At 38.6% G+C, this 18,756-nt stretch overlaps 1 protein-coding gene and 1 long non-coding RNA gene across 2 annotated transcripts in view; one reads left to right on the top strand and one right to left on the bottom strand.

The window, feature by feature from the left end:
- Positions 1 to 18,756, bottom strand: part of bmal1a (basic helix-loop-helix ARNT like 1a) — a 59,905-nt gene that overhangs the window by 27,838 nt on the left and 13,311 nt on the right. The window contains exons 2-11 of the mRNA XM_088997570.1: positions 18,196 to 18,359; positions 16,416 to 16,479; positions 10,180 to 10,327; positions 9,865 to 9,885; positions 9,664 to 9,696; positions 7,785 to 7,814; positions 6,246 to 6,403; positions 3,943 to 4,022; positions 1,304 to 1,396; positions 871 to 988 (exon numbers count right to left, since the gene is read on the bottom strand). Coding sequence (XP_088853696.1) covers positions 871 to 988; positions 1,304 to 1,396; positions 3,943 to 4,022; positions 6,246 to 6,403; positions 7,785 to 7,814; positions 9,664 to 9,696; positions 9,865 to 9,885; positions 10,180 to 10,327; positions 16,416 to 16,461 — 727 coding nt within the window. The 5' untranslated portion in view covers positions 16,462 to 16,479; positions 18,196 to 18,359. The remainder of the gene's footprint in view (positions 1 to 870; positions 989 to 1,303; positions 1,397 to 3,942; positions 4,023 to 6,245; positions 6,404 to 7,784; positions 7,815 to 9,663; positions 9,697 to 9,864; positions 9,886 to 10,179; positions 10,328 to 16,415; positions 16,480 to 18,195; positions 18,360 to 18,756) is intronic.
- Positions 10,742 to 12,509, top strand: LOC148898388 (uncharacterized). The gene is made up of 3 exons (XR_016115116.1): positions 10,742 to 10,838; positions 11,851 to 12,017; positions 12,096 to 12,509. It is a non-coding gene; the product is annotated as an uncharacterized LOC148898388 (long non-coding RNA).

Here is an 18,756-nt window from a genome sequence, read left to right as displayed (position 1 = left end):
ATTTCTACCATTAAAACGTTTTTCAATACTTGGGTACTCCAAATATTCTACATTGCTGATTACATCATAAAATGTACTGAAACATGATGCCGTGGAGAGGTTTCTCCTCATTAACCTGGTCAGTTATCTAGTCTTAAAGGGTGAGCGTACAACAATTAGGTCACCGAATGAATCAACTCGTCAAAGATAGTGAGACAACGCAAGGATGAATGTTCATTGTGCAATTTTGCTTGCCTAACTAATATAAAACTAGACTATTCATGCAGAATAAGGACCGCATAATACCATGAATAATGAAAATTATGTGATGAGTGAAAATGACTAACATGTATAAAATATATACAAGAGTCAATCAATGATGTATTCTGTTCTGAAGCCATGAGTATGGTGTTGGTGCTTTTGGTCCTCCTTTTTGAACATGAAACATGTATCTTCAATGACCGTATTTAGGTCATTACACAACGCAAACCAGTCATATGAAGTTCATCAGTATGTTTGTATACGAGCCAATATGAAACAAACTGCAGCAACATATTGAGAAACAAATGCACTTAAACAATATTATTTTAAACCAAACTTTTGCCATTTACACTTAATGATAAGAGTTGGGGAATACAGACAATTACAACAGCTAAACAGACCACATGGGTTATTGTAGCTGGATCAAGAGAGAAGCCGAGACAGGTATGTTTATTTCCCCCCCCCCCCCCCCCGTCCACACACACACACACACGCACGCACGCACGCACACACACACACACACACACACACGCACACACACACGCACACGCACACACACACACACACACACACGACACACACAGAAAAATTCAGGGGTACCTTAAATTTAGTGAGTGGGTATTGACTTACTTTTAGCATCTATGAGCCTTTCACGGGGGGCTGTATCAGAAGAAGATAGCTGTTCTTTAACCTTGGCGATGTCCTTGGGATGTAAGTAATCAAAGAGACTCTGACCTATAAGGTCATTCTAGAAAGTAACACAAAAATGTAATTTGTGGCAGAAGGTCATTACTTTGATTCAGCGCATCTTACAATGTGTTCCTGTAGGTATAATGAATAGGTGCATACCCACACTGGTAAGCATGGTGAATGCCAAACATGACCAATTGATACGTCTGTGTAAGCTCTCAGTCGTGCCGGAGTGGTGCATCGATGAAAAGGTTTCATCATCATCATCGATGGCCAATTGATTTAAAATGATTTTGTATGACTCCAGGGAGATAACACATAATGCGCTTTTCAACATGATTTTAATGGTGCATTGCACACACACAATGCCTACCTGGCTGTAGTTTAGAATCTTGTACACCGATTCCGAAACGAAAAGAATCTTTCCTCTATCACATCCAACCACAAACAGGAAGCCATCAGCAGCCTGCATTAGGAAACATATAATTCATGAAAATTAAGAATGAGATCTGGCAAACGGTACTTATTTTTTTTTAACCAACAAAATATTCACCTCTCTTTAAAGACTCATATTTTGATGGGATCAATCAAATTACGGGACTGCGTCACATAATTGCAGGCTATTTTGGTTCTTGTTTATTTTTGTTAGTTTATATCAAAATTTCTCTGAAAGAAAAAAGGAAGAAAAATAGATATGGAGGCTTGGTGGTGGAAAGACAAGGTGCAGGAGTGTATAAGGTGAAAGAGGTTAGAAAAAATAGTGTGACACAGAGGACGAAAGAGAGTAGTAGACAAAAGTACAGGGAGATGCAGCGCATGGTGAAAGTAAAGGTGGCAAAGGCCAAACAAGAGGCCAACGATGACTTGTATGTTCGGCTGAACAGCAAGGAGGGTGAGACTGCGCTTTAAAGGTTTGGGAGACAGAGACACAGAGATGATCAGGACGTGCAGCAGTTTAGGGTGATTAAGGATCGAGATGGCGATGTATTAAAAGGACCAGTAGAAATGATGAATTAAGAAAACGTGACTGTTGTGGAGCAAGACGTATAAAAGATTAGCAAAGACAAACTGAGGAGGGCGCTGAAGAGGATGACGAGTGGAAAGGCATCCGGGCTTGATGATTTATCAATGGAGGTATGGATGGAAGTGTCTAGGAGAGGTGGCAGTGGTGTTTCTGACTGGGTTGTTCAACAAGATGGTGAGAAGGTGCCTGACGAATGGAGGACAAGTGTACTGGTGCCCAGTACAACAACGGAGATGTGCAGAGTTGTAGTAACGACAGAGGAAAAAAGTTGATGAGCCATACCATGAAACTATGGTAAAGAGTATTTCAAGCTAGACTAAGAGCAGAAGTGAGCATTTGTGAACAACAGTATGGGTTCATTTAATTGTTTTTTTAAATACAACAGATGCAGTGTTTGCTTTAAAGGACAACCGACGTCTCCGGACAAGTTATGTCCATAATTTGTAAAATGGCTTCAAATGACTTCTACTGAGCGTATTTTACAAAGATTCCACCGCATATAGCTATATTTTATGTTTGGCGTGATGTCACGAACTGGGGGTGGGAGTTTCTGAAAATGCCCAATTCACAGCTCAATTTTTTTGCAGATTTTGGACACTTTGAGTCATTTTTATTGGTGTTTTGCATTTGAATAAAAATATCATACTGCGTGTTTTGGGTATTTTAGATGCTATAAAACGTTTTTCTGATGTCAGTTAGGAAACAAAAAACTGATGTCGGTTGTCCTTTAAGGATGCTGATAGAGAAGTACTACAGAGAAGATCAGAAGGAATTGCATTATGTCTTTGTAGATCTGTGGTGAGTGCACGAAACAGGTGGAGGAGAAACTAGAGAGGTGGAGGTTTGCCCCGGAGAGGAATGAAGGTCAGTCACAGGAAGATGGAGTACATGTGTGTGAATGAGAGGGACCCAAGTATAAGATTGAGGTTATAGGGAGAAGAGATAAAGAAGGTGGATGATTTTAAATACTTGGGGTCAACTGTTCAGAGCAATGGAAAAGAATACCTCTTTTCCACACGCTCCATGGAGACAGTGCCACTGACGAAAAGACAGGAAGGAGAGTTGGAGGTACCAGAGATGAAGATGTTGAGAGTGACCAGGTTCGATTGTATCAGGAATGAGTATATTAGAGGGACAGCTCATATTAGAGGTTTTAGAGAGGTTTTGGAAAGAAAGTCAGAGAGGCCAGAATGACATGTCCTGAAGAGAGAGAGTGAATATGTTGGGAGAAGTATGATGTGTCTTGAACTGCCAGGCAGGAGACCGAGAGGAAGACCAAAAAGGAGGTTTATGGATGTTGTGAAAAATGACATGAAGGTAGCTAATGTTAGAGAAGAGGACGGACAAAACAGGGTTAGATGGAGGACACGGACTCACTGTGGCGACCCTTGAAGGGAAAAGCCGAAAGTAAGATCAAAATTTCTCTGATGAAATCAGTACATGAAATCTCGATGTACATATACAAGTAAATGACCAAGCATTCAATATGCTATGTTACAACTAAAACTAAACAAAACAAAGGCAGATGGGCAGTTTGTCCTTAACACAATACTATTTTCATATTATGCAACTGTCTCATCTGATCAGTTGGTATCGTGTGCACAGTACAACTGGAAGAATAAAGTATCAAAATTATCATGTGTGATTCGAACAAGTATTGGGGAAAGGACAATTATAATGGTAATGCAAAAATTTGATTAGGGTTTTAAAATGTATTCATCACACAACAAAAAAATACTGTCCTCTCATCTTTAACCTGAGAGGCATATTTTGCAATCCCTGCAAGTAGCTGTTCAGATCTAGCTGTGCCTTGCAGTCGCATAAAAACATTCAACAGTGTTTTTGCGATTGTTTGAAACCCTTACTTTAAAAAACCACAGAAAACCATCGAAGTGGTAGTCAGCTCATGCCTAGCATACCTCTCACTGTACATCGGCAAACACACTCACGCACCAACATATCAAGATTATTTCACTGTGCAGACTCACCCTTAGTATCAAATGTTTCAGCTCATCATCAGATAGGAAAGAAGGCTTGTAGTTGGCCTCTGTATATGGATTAGCTGCTCCTGCATGCAACAGTAAACGGTTATTCCAAAGAGAACAGAATAATTAGTCACAAAAGTGATCAAGGTCACTATTGTTTCTTGAGAAAAAAATATTACATTTTAATCATTATCGTCAACATTATCATTATTTTCTACCTTTGAGGACATATAAACCAGCAAGACAGATTTATATGCGAATCACTCAAATGAGTTCTCCACATCATCAATCTGGGACCGTTTCAACATTATCTGCTTGAGAAAAGCTGGAAATTCGGGACCATACGTCACGCTAACTGGGAAATGCGGCAAATTGGGGAAAACCCAACAAACAAATTGACCAAAAAAAATGTAAATGATGAAAATGAAAACACGGTCATCGGCTTGAGCTTTGTTTTGTCCAGTTGAAAAAAATCATCATCGTTAACCTGAGAGGCATATTTTGCAATCCCTGTGTTGTGTTTTGTCAAGCGGGCCAGTTCTGTCGTGGGCTGCTCGCTGGACTCTCTGGAGGAGGTGGGCAACAGACGGACGCTAGCTAAACTAAAAGCTATGATGGACAGCCCCTCCCACCCCCTCCTGCCCACCCTGACAGCACTGGGTAGCTCCTTTAGCCAGAGACTATTACAGCCGTGCTGCAAGAAGGAGAGGTACCGCCACTCGTTCCTACCGACTGCTGTCAGGCTTCACAATTCTCAATGATCACATGTGAAAAAAAAAAAAAAAAAAAACTGGACACTTGTAAATATGGGTTGTTGCAATATATCAAATGCATTTCTTGATTCTGCACTATGTACAGTTTTTTTTCTCTTATGGAACGGTTTTGCACATTCACATTTGCACAGTATACAGTTGACATTTTTATTTTGTTATGCTTAGAATATCTTGTTTTCTATCCTTTCATTAATTAATGCATTGGGGGGGTTTGTGAACTCACAAATACTGAATTCAGTTTGAAGACAAGGTTACACATGCTGGGGTCTGCGAGAAACGTTTTCATGCACAACTAAAAAAAAAATGCATTTGCAGCAACCCCTAAAGAGGTTGCTCTGACTAAAACACTAAACACTGTTGGAATCACACATCATGCAGAACTTGATTTAAAATGATTAATAATAATAATAATAATAATAATAATAATAATAATAATAATAATAATCATAATTTTTAATTAAAAAACAGTGACCGTAATTTCCGGAATAAAGTGCACACCTGATTATAAGCCTCACCGGTATATTTTTAAAATAAAAAACATTTTGTACATAAATAAAATGCACCTGTCTATAAGTTAAAAGTTTTAATGATATACCTTAACATTTCTTTCAAAACAGTGCCTGTTATGCGGCAGCAACACAACAAGCATTACGGTAGTTACACAGCTCTAACAGGGCTGGTTAAAAAAACATGCTGGTAAAAGTGACTCAGACACGGCAGTAACACAGCAGCAACACTTTACCACTCGCTAACAGGTCTGGGTACAAAAACATACCAAGTCACTGAGACATGGAAGAAACACGTTCACACTCACTAACTAACAGGGCTGGTTATGAAAACATAGCAAGTGGCTGAGAGCCGTGGTGATCTTCCTCCTGTGCACTGAAATCATGAAAATTTTCCTCCCGCGTGCTGGATTGGAATAGGGTCAGATATTCCTCGCCACACACACTCTCATTCTCTCTTTCGTTGTCGCATTAAGTGTCACTTTCATCCTGAGGTAAAGTCACTCCCGAGTTTGTGCTGTCCTCTCCGTCACACAGCAGACCGGCTTACAAAACTCGTTGGTGATGGTTGATTTTTTTCACACCATGGTGTCAGGATCCATTGGCAGACTTGTGCAAAAGTTGCTCTTCACATACGGCCAGTTTTGGTAAAGAATTTCTCGCCGCTGGTCATCCAAGCCTCCCTTTCAACTCAGAGGGCCACTTTAAATGCATGATTCACACGGTAAATTACATTAAAGTTGCGTCTTCCTCAGCACATATATTCGCTCTGTCTCACTCGTACCTTTAGTGCTCGAGCGCTACTGGCGGCCGTTAGAAAAAAATGCATACATTGGCCGCATCGTTGCATAACCCGCAGGGTTGTAAGCTTGAGACAAATATCACGGCTTATAGTACGGGAATTACGGTATATTCTTTCCCTTTCGGCTTTTCCCTTCGAGGGGTCGCCACAGCGAATCAGTGTTAATGGCAAACTATGGCAGCTACATTGTACAACAATCATTAGAGTGATGTAGTCCATTCTAACCTCTGAGTGTCTTCATGTGCTGAACAGCCATGCGAAGAACTGTCAGCTTGTCTAGTTTACGAGACATCGCGTTACATGTGGGCACCAGTGACGCCAGCTCATCAATAAAGCTGTTCATCTTGTCCCTTCGACGCTTCTCAATTTGGCTGTGAGCCTCTCTGTGAAGAGGCAAAGACAAGATTTCAGTGTTGACATTTATGCACTCTGTGCATCACCAGTTGGAGAATAAGCAAACACAATGCCATCTATCATGTTTTAAAAGTTTCATCTTGTAGCACATCGAACCTACATTCCTGACAAAAATAGCTATCAACAAACCCCTGACCTGTCAATTTATACCTTTTCCCCATATTGTATGTTGTTTTAATCATTTCAAACAATGTGCGGTGTACTACAACTTTTATACTGGATTCTTTGTTTAATTGTGAACCGATCCTACAAAGACCATTTTGGCTCGAATCCAGTTCGCTTCAACTGCTGGTAGCCTATGGCCACGCTGCCGTTGATTGCCACTATTTTCACAGAAAACTAGCAAAACTAATCCTCAATCGTATATGTATATATATATATTTTGCGCTGCATACGGTCAGATTAATAAAAGCATAACGTGCGCATGCGGAGTATCTGTCTGAATTTCCGCTTGTGAGCATTTTTTAATGATTTCAAATAATGTATGGCGCACTACCACTTTTATACGAGAATTGTAATAATGTATACGGGCAGCTATTAGTCAAGGGTGACAGGTATGAAACTCAAACTCACGTAATCTTCACCTTTTAGTGACTGAAGAATAACTCCTGAAAATGCTTAATTCCTCACAAAACGTCGGTAATTTTCTTTTACTTTTCACACTTTTTGTTGACTTTTCTCCAGCTGATGCCATTACACGACATTGATCAGAACTATGTTAAATCTAGTCTCGATTCCAGGAATGAGCCGTCACTCTAGATTCCAGGAAAGATGTGCAATTCATCAAAAGGAAGCTAACAGCTAGCCGATCGCCTGTTCTCGTGTTTTGAATGAACGTTGAGAACAGTACTTACTATTTTGACGATTTTTGATTTATTGTTTTTATTGGAAACCGTCATTTGCATTATTAAGCCGTAACCCGGAATGGGATAATGAAAACCATAGTTTTTACGGCAAAACCAGCGTAGTTGGCAGGTATGATATCAAGGCACGCACTAGGAGTGCCTTCATGAAAACGGAGCCACCTGCCAGCAGTGAAAGACAATATTCCTGTGTTCAAGCCTTTGTCAAACTGTCAGAGTGAAGATCTCAAACTCCAGTTCAACATAAAACAAATTGGAGACATATTCACACAATCCTCCTAAGTCAGATGGAACAATGAATTGACCAATTAACAACTAATTCAGACAAACTTTTACATATCCATAATTACCTGTTTATCTTAGTTTGAGGTTTACAACACATTCCAAAAGCTGTACAAACACTAGCTTTAATCAGACAAAATAACCCACTATATTAAGCAGAAAAGCAAAGCACAAATTTATAGAGAAAGAAAAATAATTTAGATACCTGGCATTCTTTATGCGGCCTGGTTGGTCACTGAAAAAAAGGAACATTATTTAGAGTAAAAACAAAATAGCTGAGGTGAGGTTCTTTGCCAAATTAAAATGTGACATCATCTATTTGAAGAGGTTTTGGAACAGCTCCCACTATTGTGCAACACACTTCCAGATTTTGAGTCTGATTGGGTAATTCACTGTTTTTGATCGACATTGGTACCAGTAACTGACACGATGCGGTTCAATATGGTGCACCATATGGCCGTAAAAATATGGTACCTAACAAGTATGTACAATGAATAGGTCAATAGGTTTTTGAAAATGTTTAAAAACAGCATACATTTTCATATAGAGTATTACACACAACTACATATTCATATACCTGAATGTATGACAGCAGGTAGTAGTTCAAAAAAACAAAAAATAGAACTCTATTGTGCTTAAATTATAAGAGTAATTGCTTTTAATGTTGTGACGATATGATCTAAGTTTTATGTACATAGTGAATTTTACACTGCACCTTAATTTAGGAATTAAAAAAAGCAAAATACAATCACAATTTTGGTAAAAATAGACAGAATTCAACATTTAGACCCATTTATAAAGTGTATTTAATTTCAAAAATGCTTGAAAAAGTGGTGCACATGCAGTTGAAATCTTTCTTGGATGCACATAACATTTTGGAGGTCTTCCAGTCAGGTTTCAAGACGATGCATAACACAGAGTCAGCTTCTTATGACATCCTCCAGGCAAATGACACTGGAGAATACATATGTCTGGTTTTATTGGCTTTCACGGCAGCATTTGATACAGTGGGTCACAGTATTCAGATTTGCAGCACTTGGTGGGCATTGCCGGTCGTGCTCTTGACTGGTTTAGATCCTATTTAGCGGACAGAAAATGTTGTGTTCGCCTTGGCTGCTCCTCCACGTGGTGTTCCACAGGGCTCAATTTTGGGGCATCTGCTATTCTCACTATACCTTCTCCCAATGGGTTCCATCTTAAGGAAACAGTATTTCCTTCCACTGTTATGTTCCACTGTTAAATCTATGCCCCACTGAGTAAAAAAGACTAAAAAATTAGGTCCACTTTTATCCTGTCTGGAGGAAATCAAAACTTTGAACACACATTTCTTGAACTAATATTGTTTTGTTTCAGTGGCCCGTGTACATCCCATTCTGTAGACATGAGTCCCCTGCGTCCTTATCTTCAGTCAACAGTTTCAAACTTAGGTCTTAAACTGCACAGTGATTTTTAAACTTGACCAACAAATTGGTGCTGTTGTTAAATCCAGCATCAACTTAGGTACGTCTGTGTAAGCTCTCAGTCGTACAGGAGTGGTCCATCAGCCGTCATCTGTACTTTTTTGAAGGTGTCGGACGTTTCGCCTCCGATCCAAGAGGCTTCGTCAGCGAACTAAAGTCTTACTGGTCGTATCGGCCCTATTTATATATCCCTAATGTCCAGACATGACGGCACTATCAAGTTATTTTAAATAATACATTCTGATATTTTGTTGAAAAGTGGCCGCGCGTGCGCGTGTGTGTGTGTGCGCGTGCGTGTGGCTCTCGCTGAAAAACATTTCTAAATATTTTACTTTTATGGCTCTCTTAGTCAAAAAGGTTCCCGACCCCTGGTATATAGCATTGTCTGTTTCAAAGTGCTCTATAAATACAATTGAGTTGAGACAGCATCTTGTACAAACAGACCTCCACCCAACACAAACGTCTCTGCACTTGAGTAAATAGACAACCCTGGTGAACCCTGATGCACATTGACCTGTTGTAGGCTATGGAAATGATACATTGTCTATACTGCCACATCACAAGACGTGCATTTCAAGTATATCGTTTTTTTTCCACAAATGTTATGCAATAGTGGCACCTTACCTCCCCAGTTTATCTTTGTCTGAGTCCATATCACTAATGAGGAAGAAAGACAATGCTGGTTTCATGGACATTCAAACAAATGCAATTGAACAGGAAAAAAGTATTTTTTTTTTCATTCAGTTGAATTAGTGTACCAGTTTCTAAATAATCCAATGAAACTACTGTAATAATGTTTTGCAATTGTTGAACGTTTAAACTTACTCAAACGAGAAGCCATCGATTCTGTAAAAAGAGACACACATTATTTTGTCAGTCTATATTTAGCAAGTATTAACATAAATGGTTAATACCAACAATTTTCTTCACACATTTATGATGCCAATGCTTCTAAATGCTTTTTATATAAAAAAGGCTACCAGGGGAAAAAATATCTTGAGCTTGTCATTTATTGGTGCAACAACTAGGATACAGCAAATAAGGTGGATGGTCCGATGGTACATATATACTATACATGAACATACACTTCTGTTTCTTCATTAAGCTTTCTGTTTGTCTTGATCCTTCTTTTATACTTACTGATATTCGGTGGTGCTGCCCTTCCTTTTCCGAGTGTAGTCCATACCAGGAGTGCTGATGGAGCTGGATATGAGGTCAGTAGAGCTGGGAGACATGAAGTCCGTCATTGTAGAGGAGATGTCCATCCTTTGGTCTGCCATTAGGTCATCTGTCAGAAAAGAGCACAATTCTTCATGTTGCAAAAGAGATGAGAAACATGTTAAACAGTATACATACAGTTAACAAACAGTAAACATACAGTTTAAAAATGTTGCCATTAATATGTCGGAAATTGTAGAGAAAAAAAGTTATAATCTGTGCACATTAAAACTCGTTAAGTACAATATATATTTAGTGGTTATGGAATGTGTCAAAACTTAAGTCTTCAGGGAATTTAGTCCTCAACTTCAACTTTCTCGTCACGGTTCTTGATCAATTCGGTTTTGACCAAAAATGTCACATTTTTTAGGCTTTGGTTTACGACTGAAAATCGCTTCTCGACCAAACTGAGTGCAAATGCATGAGTCATTCAACTCCCTTCCGCTTCCTTATACGCTACTTCCTCATGTTGCGTCTCATTGTGACCGACACATTTGTTGGATAATTTTTTTTATTAAAAATGAGACGTGTTTGGCTGAGATCTATGCAACTTGGACGTTATTCTCTTGCAGCGTTCCATTGTGAGTCAACGTGTTTGTGTTGTTCAATCAACAAAAAATAAAAAAATGCTGTGTGTATGTGGTTGAGATCTACGCAAATCAGACTGTTATCCTTGTGTAGCTTTACATTGCGAGCAGAAGATTTGTATCGATCAAAAAGATAAAAAAACAGATGTTTTTTGTGAGAACTACATATTATCGGACTGTTATTTTTATATTGTTTATGAGCCCCTAATCATGGCACCAAAGTAAGGAAATAGAAGTGGTAAACCTGGGGAAGAAAAGAGGAAAATGTTATGCAAAACTATAAAATTAAGAAATATTTGATGACGAAATATGAGTCAGGTATGTGTCTGTGTTTGCTAAGGGATGCCAAAATCGACTATCATCAGCATCTTAAAAAAGAAAGACAAATCGAAAGTCAGTGATATAGCCAAAATATCTCGCGTGTTAAGCAAACAAAGGACATAAATATTGGAAAAAAGTGGAGAAACCTTTACTTTTCATCAATGAGAAAAAGCTGACAGGAGAGAGTCTGAGCCAAGATACGATTTGTGGCAAAGCAGAGCAATTGTATGAAAATTTGGAAAAAAAGGCATCTGAATGAACTGAAAGATTATAAAGCAAACTGGGGATGGTTTGAAAAGTTGGTGTGTCCTGTGAGTGGCTGGTCACCGGTCCACGGTGTCCCCTGCCTACTTCCCAAAGACAGATGGGTTCCGTGACAGACAGACAGATACAGATTTTCCTTCAATCTGTATGTTCAAATGTTTAAATTTGTGAAAACATACGATTTTGTTTTTACAGTATTTTACAAATGAACCACTCTATTATTACATGTGTATACAGTTTATCGTGTAAAATAGTTTAAAATGCTCAGAAAAGTTGTTTTCTAGACTTGCAATAGATTTTGTTTACATTGATTGTAATGGAAAACCTTGTTTCAGCTACTTCTGGAATGAATTACAGTGATACCTCAACTTACAAACACCTTATCTTACAAACTTTTTGTCTTACAAACTTCAAATTTCAGAAAATTAAACCTTATAATAAGCACTATTTTCATAATACACAACCACCACGGCTGGCGGAGTGATATTCGGCGGAAGCACACGACCGAACAGCACCAGATGTTAAGTTACCAACAGTCCTTATGGAAGGTGACTCTCCTTCCATAAGCCATCAACAACCATCAAAAAGGTCAATAAAACTTTATTTTACAGCACATTTATTTCTTTAATTACAGTCCTCATGTAATGCGCCTCTCTTTCCAAACAGCAATTCCGTTTGACCTTCGACCTCCAACGCCATTCCATCAAGCCATCAATGACCATCACAAATGCAAATAAAGTGACTTTATGATACAATGCAGTGTATTTCTTTCATTACAATACAATAGCACATTTATTATATATAGAACAAGGTATGTTGAGTGTAGTTTTAAGGCTTATTTAGTTGAAAAGTATATTTTATGGAAACCCGGGAACGGATTATTCCCATTTTAATGGTTTTCTATGGTAAATTGTTTTTTGAGATACACACTTTTCGCCTTACACACTCTGTCTGGGAACCAATTAAGTTTGTAAGTTGAGGTCTCACTGTATAATCGAAACTCAAGGTTTCACTGTGAATGCCACATTCTGCAATTTTACATGGAATTATAGCCCTTAGAAATGAAAACTACAAGAGACACTGGGCATTTGTCTGCTCAAATGAAAACATGCTCACAAAGGTGTCTGTTTTTTAAGCAGTCTGAGATCATCGAAGTAAGATCAATCAGACAAATAAAAACAATAGATGCATATTTTTAACTACGAGTTACACCTCAAACACCTGGACAGTTTTTTACTTCTATGTAACAACAAAAGAAAAAAGACTTGATGACAAAACTACATTTATTTAGATTTATAACATCAGATTCAGAACCAGAAACACAGAACAAAAATCATCTATTTACAGACGTGTGCATGTGTTTGAACTATTTACAGGCGTGTGCATGAGCTATATACAGGTGCGTGCTCGCGGTCATGCGTGTGTGGTGTGTCCCTCCTCCTCACCCTCAACCGGCCCTCCAATGGCATAAGCTTTATTATTTTATACATGATGGACTTCTACATATCGCATATCATTCTTTTTAGTGTGGTATATAGCACTCTCCAGGGTGCAGCGGGACTGATCAGGACTTGCAATAAAGTCTTATCTCACTATTGGAGCCCGCCGTGCACAAACCCTGCAGTTTCTGGTTGGTCGTGCCTTCTTTGATGTAGGAGCATTGTCCAGCAGCTTCTCCATCTGCCTTTTCTGACTCTCTGTGGGAGTTGGGGGGATACTCCACTCGGACAAGGCTCTGTAGAAATATTCCCTAAAAGGGAGGCCTGCCTCGTCCGTCCGTGTTCTTCACGGGGCGATTGGAGGCTGCTTTTTTTGGGAGCAAAGCGCAACTGTTTCCCCCCCTCATGGGAGGGGAATACATTAGCTACAGTTGTGAAATTCCCACACAAGATAGACGGGGACTTGATCTTCAATCTCCCGAAAAAAAAGCAAAACCTAAACAAACTCGGGAATGGAGTTCTACAGCATATTTTCAATTCCCAAATAAATATTTTCAATTCCCAAATAAATGTGTGAATGGCAGTGAATGAAATTAGCAGTTTTTCTTTAAATTAGAAAACGGTGGAGAATTATTTTCATCATAATCCGTGCAAATCTTACTTCATCATTTCATTCTCCATCAATAACTTTAATCAATCACTCACCCTGTATAATAATACATTTAATTTACAAGCGCCTTTCTGAACACTCAAGGACACTGTACAACAAAGACAACACACAAAACAGTAAAATCATGCATAAAACAATAAATAATAAAACAGTGAAATAAATTAGACTAGATATGGGCAAACTACGGCCCGCGGGCCACATACGGCCCGATAGGCTTTTTAATCCGGCCCGCCAAACTTGCCCAAATTATAGTAAAAGCAGTGACTGAAACTCATGACAAAAAGTTAGTGGACAACAGGGCAGATAACTGAAAAGTTGCCTGCCCCATTTTTCACAACTTGAAGCACAATGAGACAACTAATCACATTAAAAAACATTGTCATAAAGTTTCTTTTAAATGAAGAATGTACCTACTACAAATGCTACCTTGCTTAATTTACAGTAAATGTGCATGGCTGTAGATTTTGCTGCAGTAGTCGATTGTCATTGTGGTGCACAATGCAACGTTTGCATTACTTCCTATGAGCCACTAAGACTCTTTCATAAGTCTCACCTTCACTTCACAGTCACGGTTTAATGTAAATTTACGTTTTGTAGCGTCACATATGTTGTTAGCTTCTTTTGAATCTTTCCTCTGGGCTGAGGTTCTGTGGATCTATTTTGGAAAATGACATGCAATTTGCACGACTTTATAACGCTTGCGAAAGTCCGGAAGAAAGAAGCAGGCTTCTGATTGGCTGCCGTGCCGAGTATGCAAATTTCAACTGCAGGTAGCCTACGTCTGTGTGCTCGGCGATGGTACACGTGTATTGTTTGCGCGTGAAGGCGAGAGCGTCAGTGGAGAGTTTGTTGAGCGCGCGGTCAGGACAAACCATCTATGATTTGGAGGAATTTAACACAAGTAGGTATTATTGAGCTTGAATATTTCGTTGTGTAATAATATGTTTTGAATGTTGAAAGTGATTCCATTTTTCAATAAATGTTGATTTCTTTAACTTTGCCCCTTCAATGAAAACTTATTAAAAACAGACGCAATCTTGATAAATCACAGTGCATATGTTATTTTAATCTATTTCTATTTCCTTATCCAAGTATCTGCGAAATAGTATGTAAACGCCATATTCCTTGAGACAAATTTATTAACTGATCAGGGATATTTTTCACATTTGAAAGACAGTTACTAAATTGGGTTGTAGTGTTCTTACTGTGTTATGAGGTTAGTACACACTACATTTAAAGGACAACCGGCACCATTTTTTTGTTTCCCACTGACATCAGAAAAACGTTTTATAGCATCTAAAATACCCAAATCAGGCAGGCTGATATTTTTAGTTAAATGAAAAACACCAATAAAAATGACTTCAAAATGAATCCGGAAATGGCCAGTTTCAGAAGGTCTCACCCCCTTGTTCGTAAAGTCACGCCAAGACGTCGTGCCTTGCTCGAGAATCAAAACAATGGCTTCAGATTCGGAGAAGATTTTTTCTTGTTACTCATCCAGTTATGAATTTGATTCAAATAGTTCTGAAGAGGAAAGCATAAATGTTTGCAATTGATTCAAGGATTCCTCCCATATCAATTCGAGCCGTCAATGACAGCAATGTAGCACCCAGAAAATGCAAAAGATTGCGCCCAAGCTCCGTTGGAAATGGGCTGATTTGTCAGCTGGGAATTTGTGTCAGCGAATATCAAATCAGTTGTCTTGGTGCAACACACAACGATTCACCATGGCGTTATTTATGTTTCCTTCTAATTTCGCCATCAACACGGATCAACACGAAATTTTCAGACCAAACAAAGTACCCAACATGCATTGTGTGTCGCTTTCTCGGTCATGGGCGGTCCAAACGTGACGTCACATGGGGATCGTCATCAACTCGAAAACAAGACTTCATGAATATTCAGCACAAGTCTTAAAACGTAAACTATAGCTATATGCTGTGGAATCTTTGTACAATACGCTCAGTCGAAGTCATTTGAAGTGATTTTATAAATTATGGACATAACGTGTCCGGAGGCGTCGGTTGTCCTTTAATGCTTTAGGTTTAGTATTTCCCCAAAGACTCCCTTCAAATGTTCCTGGCCCGGACCCTCTGTCAAATTTTAGAACTCAATGCGGCCCGCGACTCAAAAAGTTTGCCCACCCCTGAATTAGACCATGAAAGCAAGTTTAAACAGGTGGGTTTTCAGGTGAGATTTGAAAGTCGGAAGGGAGTCAATGTTGCGGATGTTGGGTGGAAGTGAGTTCCAGAGTTTAGGTGCGGAGCGGCTGAAAGCTCTGCACCCCATCGTTGTGAGACGGGAAGAGGGCATGTAGAGGTGGAGGGAGGAAGAGGATCTGAGGGCCCGAGAAGGAATGGAGATTTGAATTAGGTCAGACAGATAGGGGGGGGCAAGGTTATGGATGGCTTTAAATGTAAACAGAAGTATCTTGAATTCAATACGGAGTTTAACAGGGAGCCAGTGGAGCTGTTGGAGGACAGGAGTGATGTGGTGAAATGAGGGTTTTTTTGTGATGATCCGGGCTGAGGAATTTTGGACTAGTTGGAGTTTATGGAGATATTTTTGATTGACCCCGAAAAGAAGTGAATTACAATAATCGGTATGTTGATCCTTGGGAATTTCTTTATTTTTCATAAACCTGACTGTCCTATAAGCGTAAACAGTCTGCTTAAACCAATTACACACAATATGCCTATCTTCAAATAAAGCTCAAATTAATCCAATTAAAATGAAGCATAAGAGGTAATATGCGTTTTGTTTTTGCAAAAAAATTTTTTTTTTCAATTTTAGTTGCCGTGAATATCAAATGATGCCCAATTAATACATAGAAAACCGAGAACCAGGGCCAAGTGGTGCCTTGCTTAAAACACTCACCACAGATGTTCATCACAGCCTCTGTGTTAAAATCATCTCCTTCCATCCACTCTTCAGCCCGCAGCTGTGAACATAAGTAAATATCCAACTGTAACAAACATCTGCATTCAGGGATCAAGTCCATGGTTCAGTTTCTATCTCTGTTTTGTGGTCATGTTTTCCTGTTCGGTTCTATGAACTTGGGACACTTTGGAAAGTCAGTTATATTCCATCCAGTTGATTTAAAAAAAGAAAAGAATGCATATATGAATGATTCTCACACACTTTTTAATCACATCTGAATACTTTTGTGATTGTAATATTAGGTATTATTTAATGGTGTAATTTATGAGAAATGGCATATATCATCTACTTATCCATGCAAGCTGCAGAGATTGAGTGACGGTAAGAAAAATGAGCTCTGTACCACTGATGGCAAATGATACAATAAAGTATTACTCAGAACATACATTGGGATGGACACTAATTAACACAAAAAGTACATTGATATCTAGAAACATTGAATGAGTAGATAAATATGCCAATTTCAGCGTATAAAATAAGTGCATGTACACATGAATATAATTTAGAGGAATTCATGTTATTTTTATTAGATTAGATTAACATGTTTGCATGATGAGAATGATTGACACAGACATTTCCAGTTAATTGTAATAGCTCCCACACAAGATTTTTAATGCACAAAACAGAGTGAAATCTGTGCAATAACCAGAAGCAACAACAAAAATGCATCTACAGTAGGCCACCATGCAAGCTTCATACTTTGAAATTACAAATGAAATCACTCATCAGCTCCGTACTCATTTTGTTGCGTCTGTATTTCCCTTGTCGTTTCCAGGTGAAAATATGAACGCAGAAAAAAACACTGTACATGTACACTACATTATACTTATATTGACACCCCGTTTAGCTAAATGTATTGAATTGAATTCGTACAGTCAGTCCGTTAAGTATTAAGAACACTTCACTTTTCCCGCATTTTCTTGCTACAGCCCTATTGAAAAAAGGAATACAGTGATACCTTGGCTTACGAACCTAATTGGTTCCCAGACAGTGCGTAAGGTGAAAAGTGTGTATCCCAAAAAGTAATTTCCCATAGGAAACCATTAAAACGAGAATAATCCGTTCCGAGGTCCCCATGAAACATAATTTTCTACTTACTAATTTTCTCACCCTTAAAACTACACAAAATAGACCTTATTTACGTATAATAAATGTACTATGGTATTATAATAAAAGACATAAACTGTAATGTATAAACAAGTCCAAATTTCACTGTTTTCTATCCATTTTGTCACTCTCTCGATCATCTGCCTGTCTCTTTAATGTTTAAACGACCCCCCCTCACTGCTGCATTCTTGACGTGGCTTCAACCGAAGACTGGGGGCGGGGAGTAGAGGACAAAAAAAAAATGTCGGCAGCCATTTTCTTTTTTGGAGAATGGCTACACTCGCTCTCTTTCTGTAAACCCCCCCTCACTGCTGCGTTCTTGACCAATCGTGGCTTTAATCGACGACTGGGGACGGGGAATAGAGCACCAAGGTATGCCAAGGTAAAATCTTCATGAATGTAACGTTTGTAAACCGAAAAGTTTGTAAGCCAAGGAGTTCGTAAACCGAGGTTTCACTGTATTATCTTTTTAATCATAAGAAATTAAATCTAAATCAAAATGTTGGTATGTTTTCTATAATCGCTCAGTCTTAAATGCAAACATGAATGCAAACGGAAAATTGACTAATGCTCCATGAACTTCTTTTCAACATGAGAGAGCAAAACTTACATGATGAGTAAAGAGCCACTTGAATTGTCTGGATAAAAAAACAGGAATAGGCCTCCTTCACTGCAAACCAGTGCAGATTTCTTAAATCTTGTGTGATGTCTGGTAGTTAGGTAATGAGCTACCAATCAGATCTGATCTCTCGGTTCCAGGTGTGGCCAGCATAACTGGAAAGAGATGAGAAAGATCAGTGAGAGATAAATTTAAATTAAAATATAGACAGTTCTAATTTCAAAATAATGCAGAATATGTAGATGTTGAATTTCAAGTTCAAGATACAGTGGTACCTTCACTTACAAACTTCTTTTCATACAAAAGTTTTCATATAAAAGTTACAAAGTGCCTCATGAGAAAATATTGCTTTGTGTTACAAAAGAAATTTAAGTATACCAAATATAAAAATACAGCACTGTTGGCAGCTCAGTTTCCTGACACAACATGCTTATAGCTGCTCTCCCATTGACTATTCATCCTTCATCCTTGAATCCTATTGTCACAGAGGGACTTAACCGTATGTGTCCATGTATGTATATAGAGAAATACATGTAAATAGATAGCATGTGT

The sequence above is a fragment of the Hippocampus bargibanti genome, linkage group LG05 (genome assembly GCF_051943395.1).
Source record: "Hippocampus bargibanti isolate YZ-2025 linkage group LG05, ASM5194339v1, whole genome shotgun sequence".
Lineage (NCBI taxonomy): Eukaryota > Metazoa > Chordata > Actinopteri > Syngnathiformes > Syngnathidae > Hippocampus > Hippocampus bargibanti.
The sequence above is the reverse complement of the archived record's forward strand: the minus strand, read 5'-3'. Positions and strand labels throughout refer to the sequence as shown.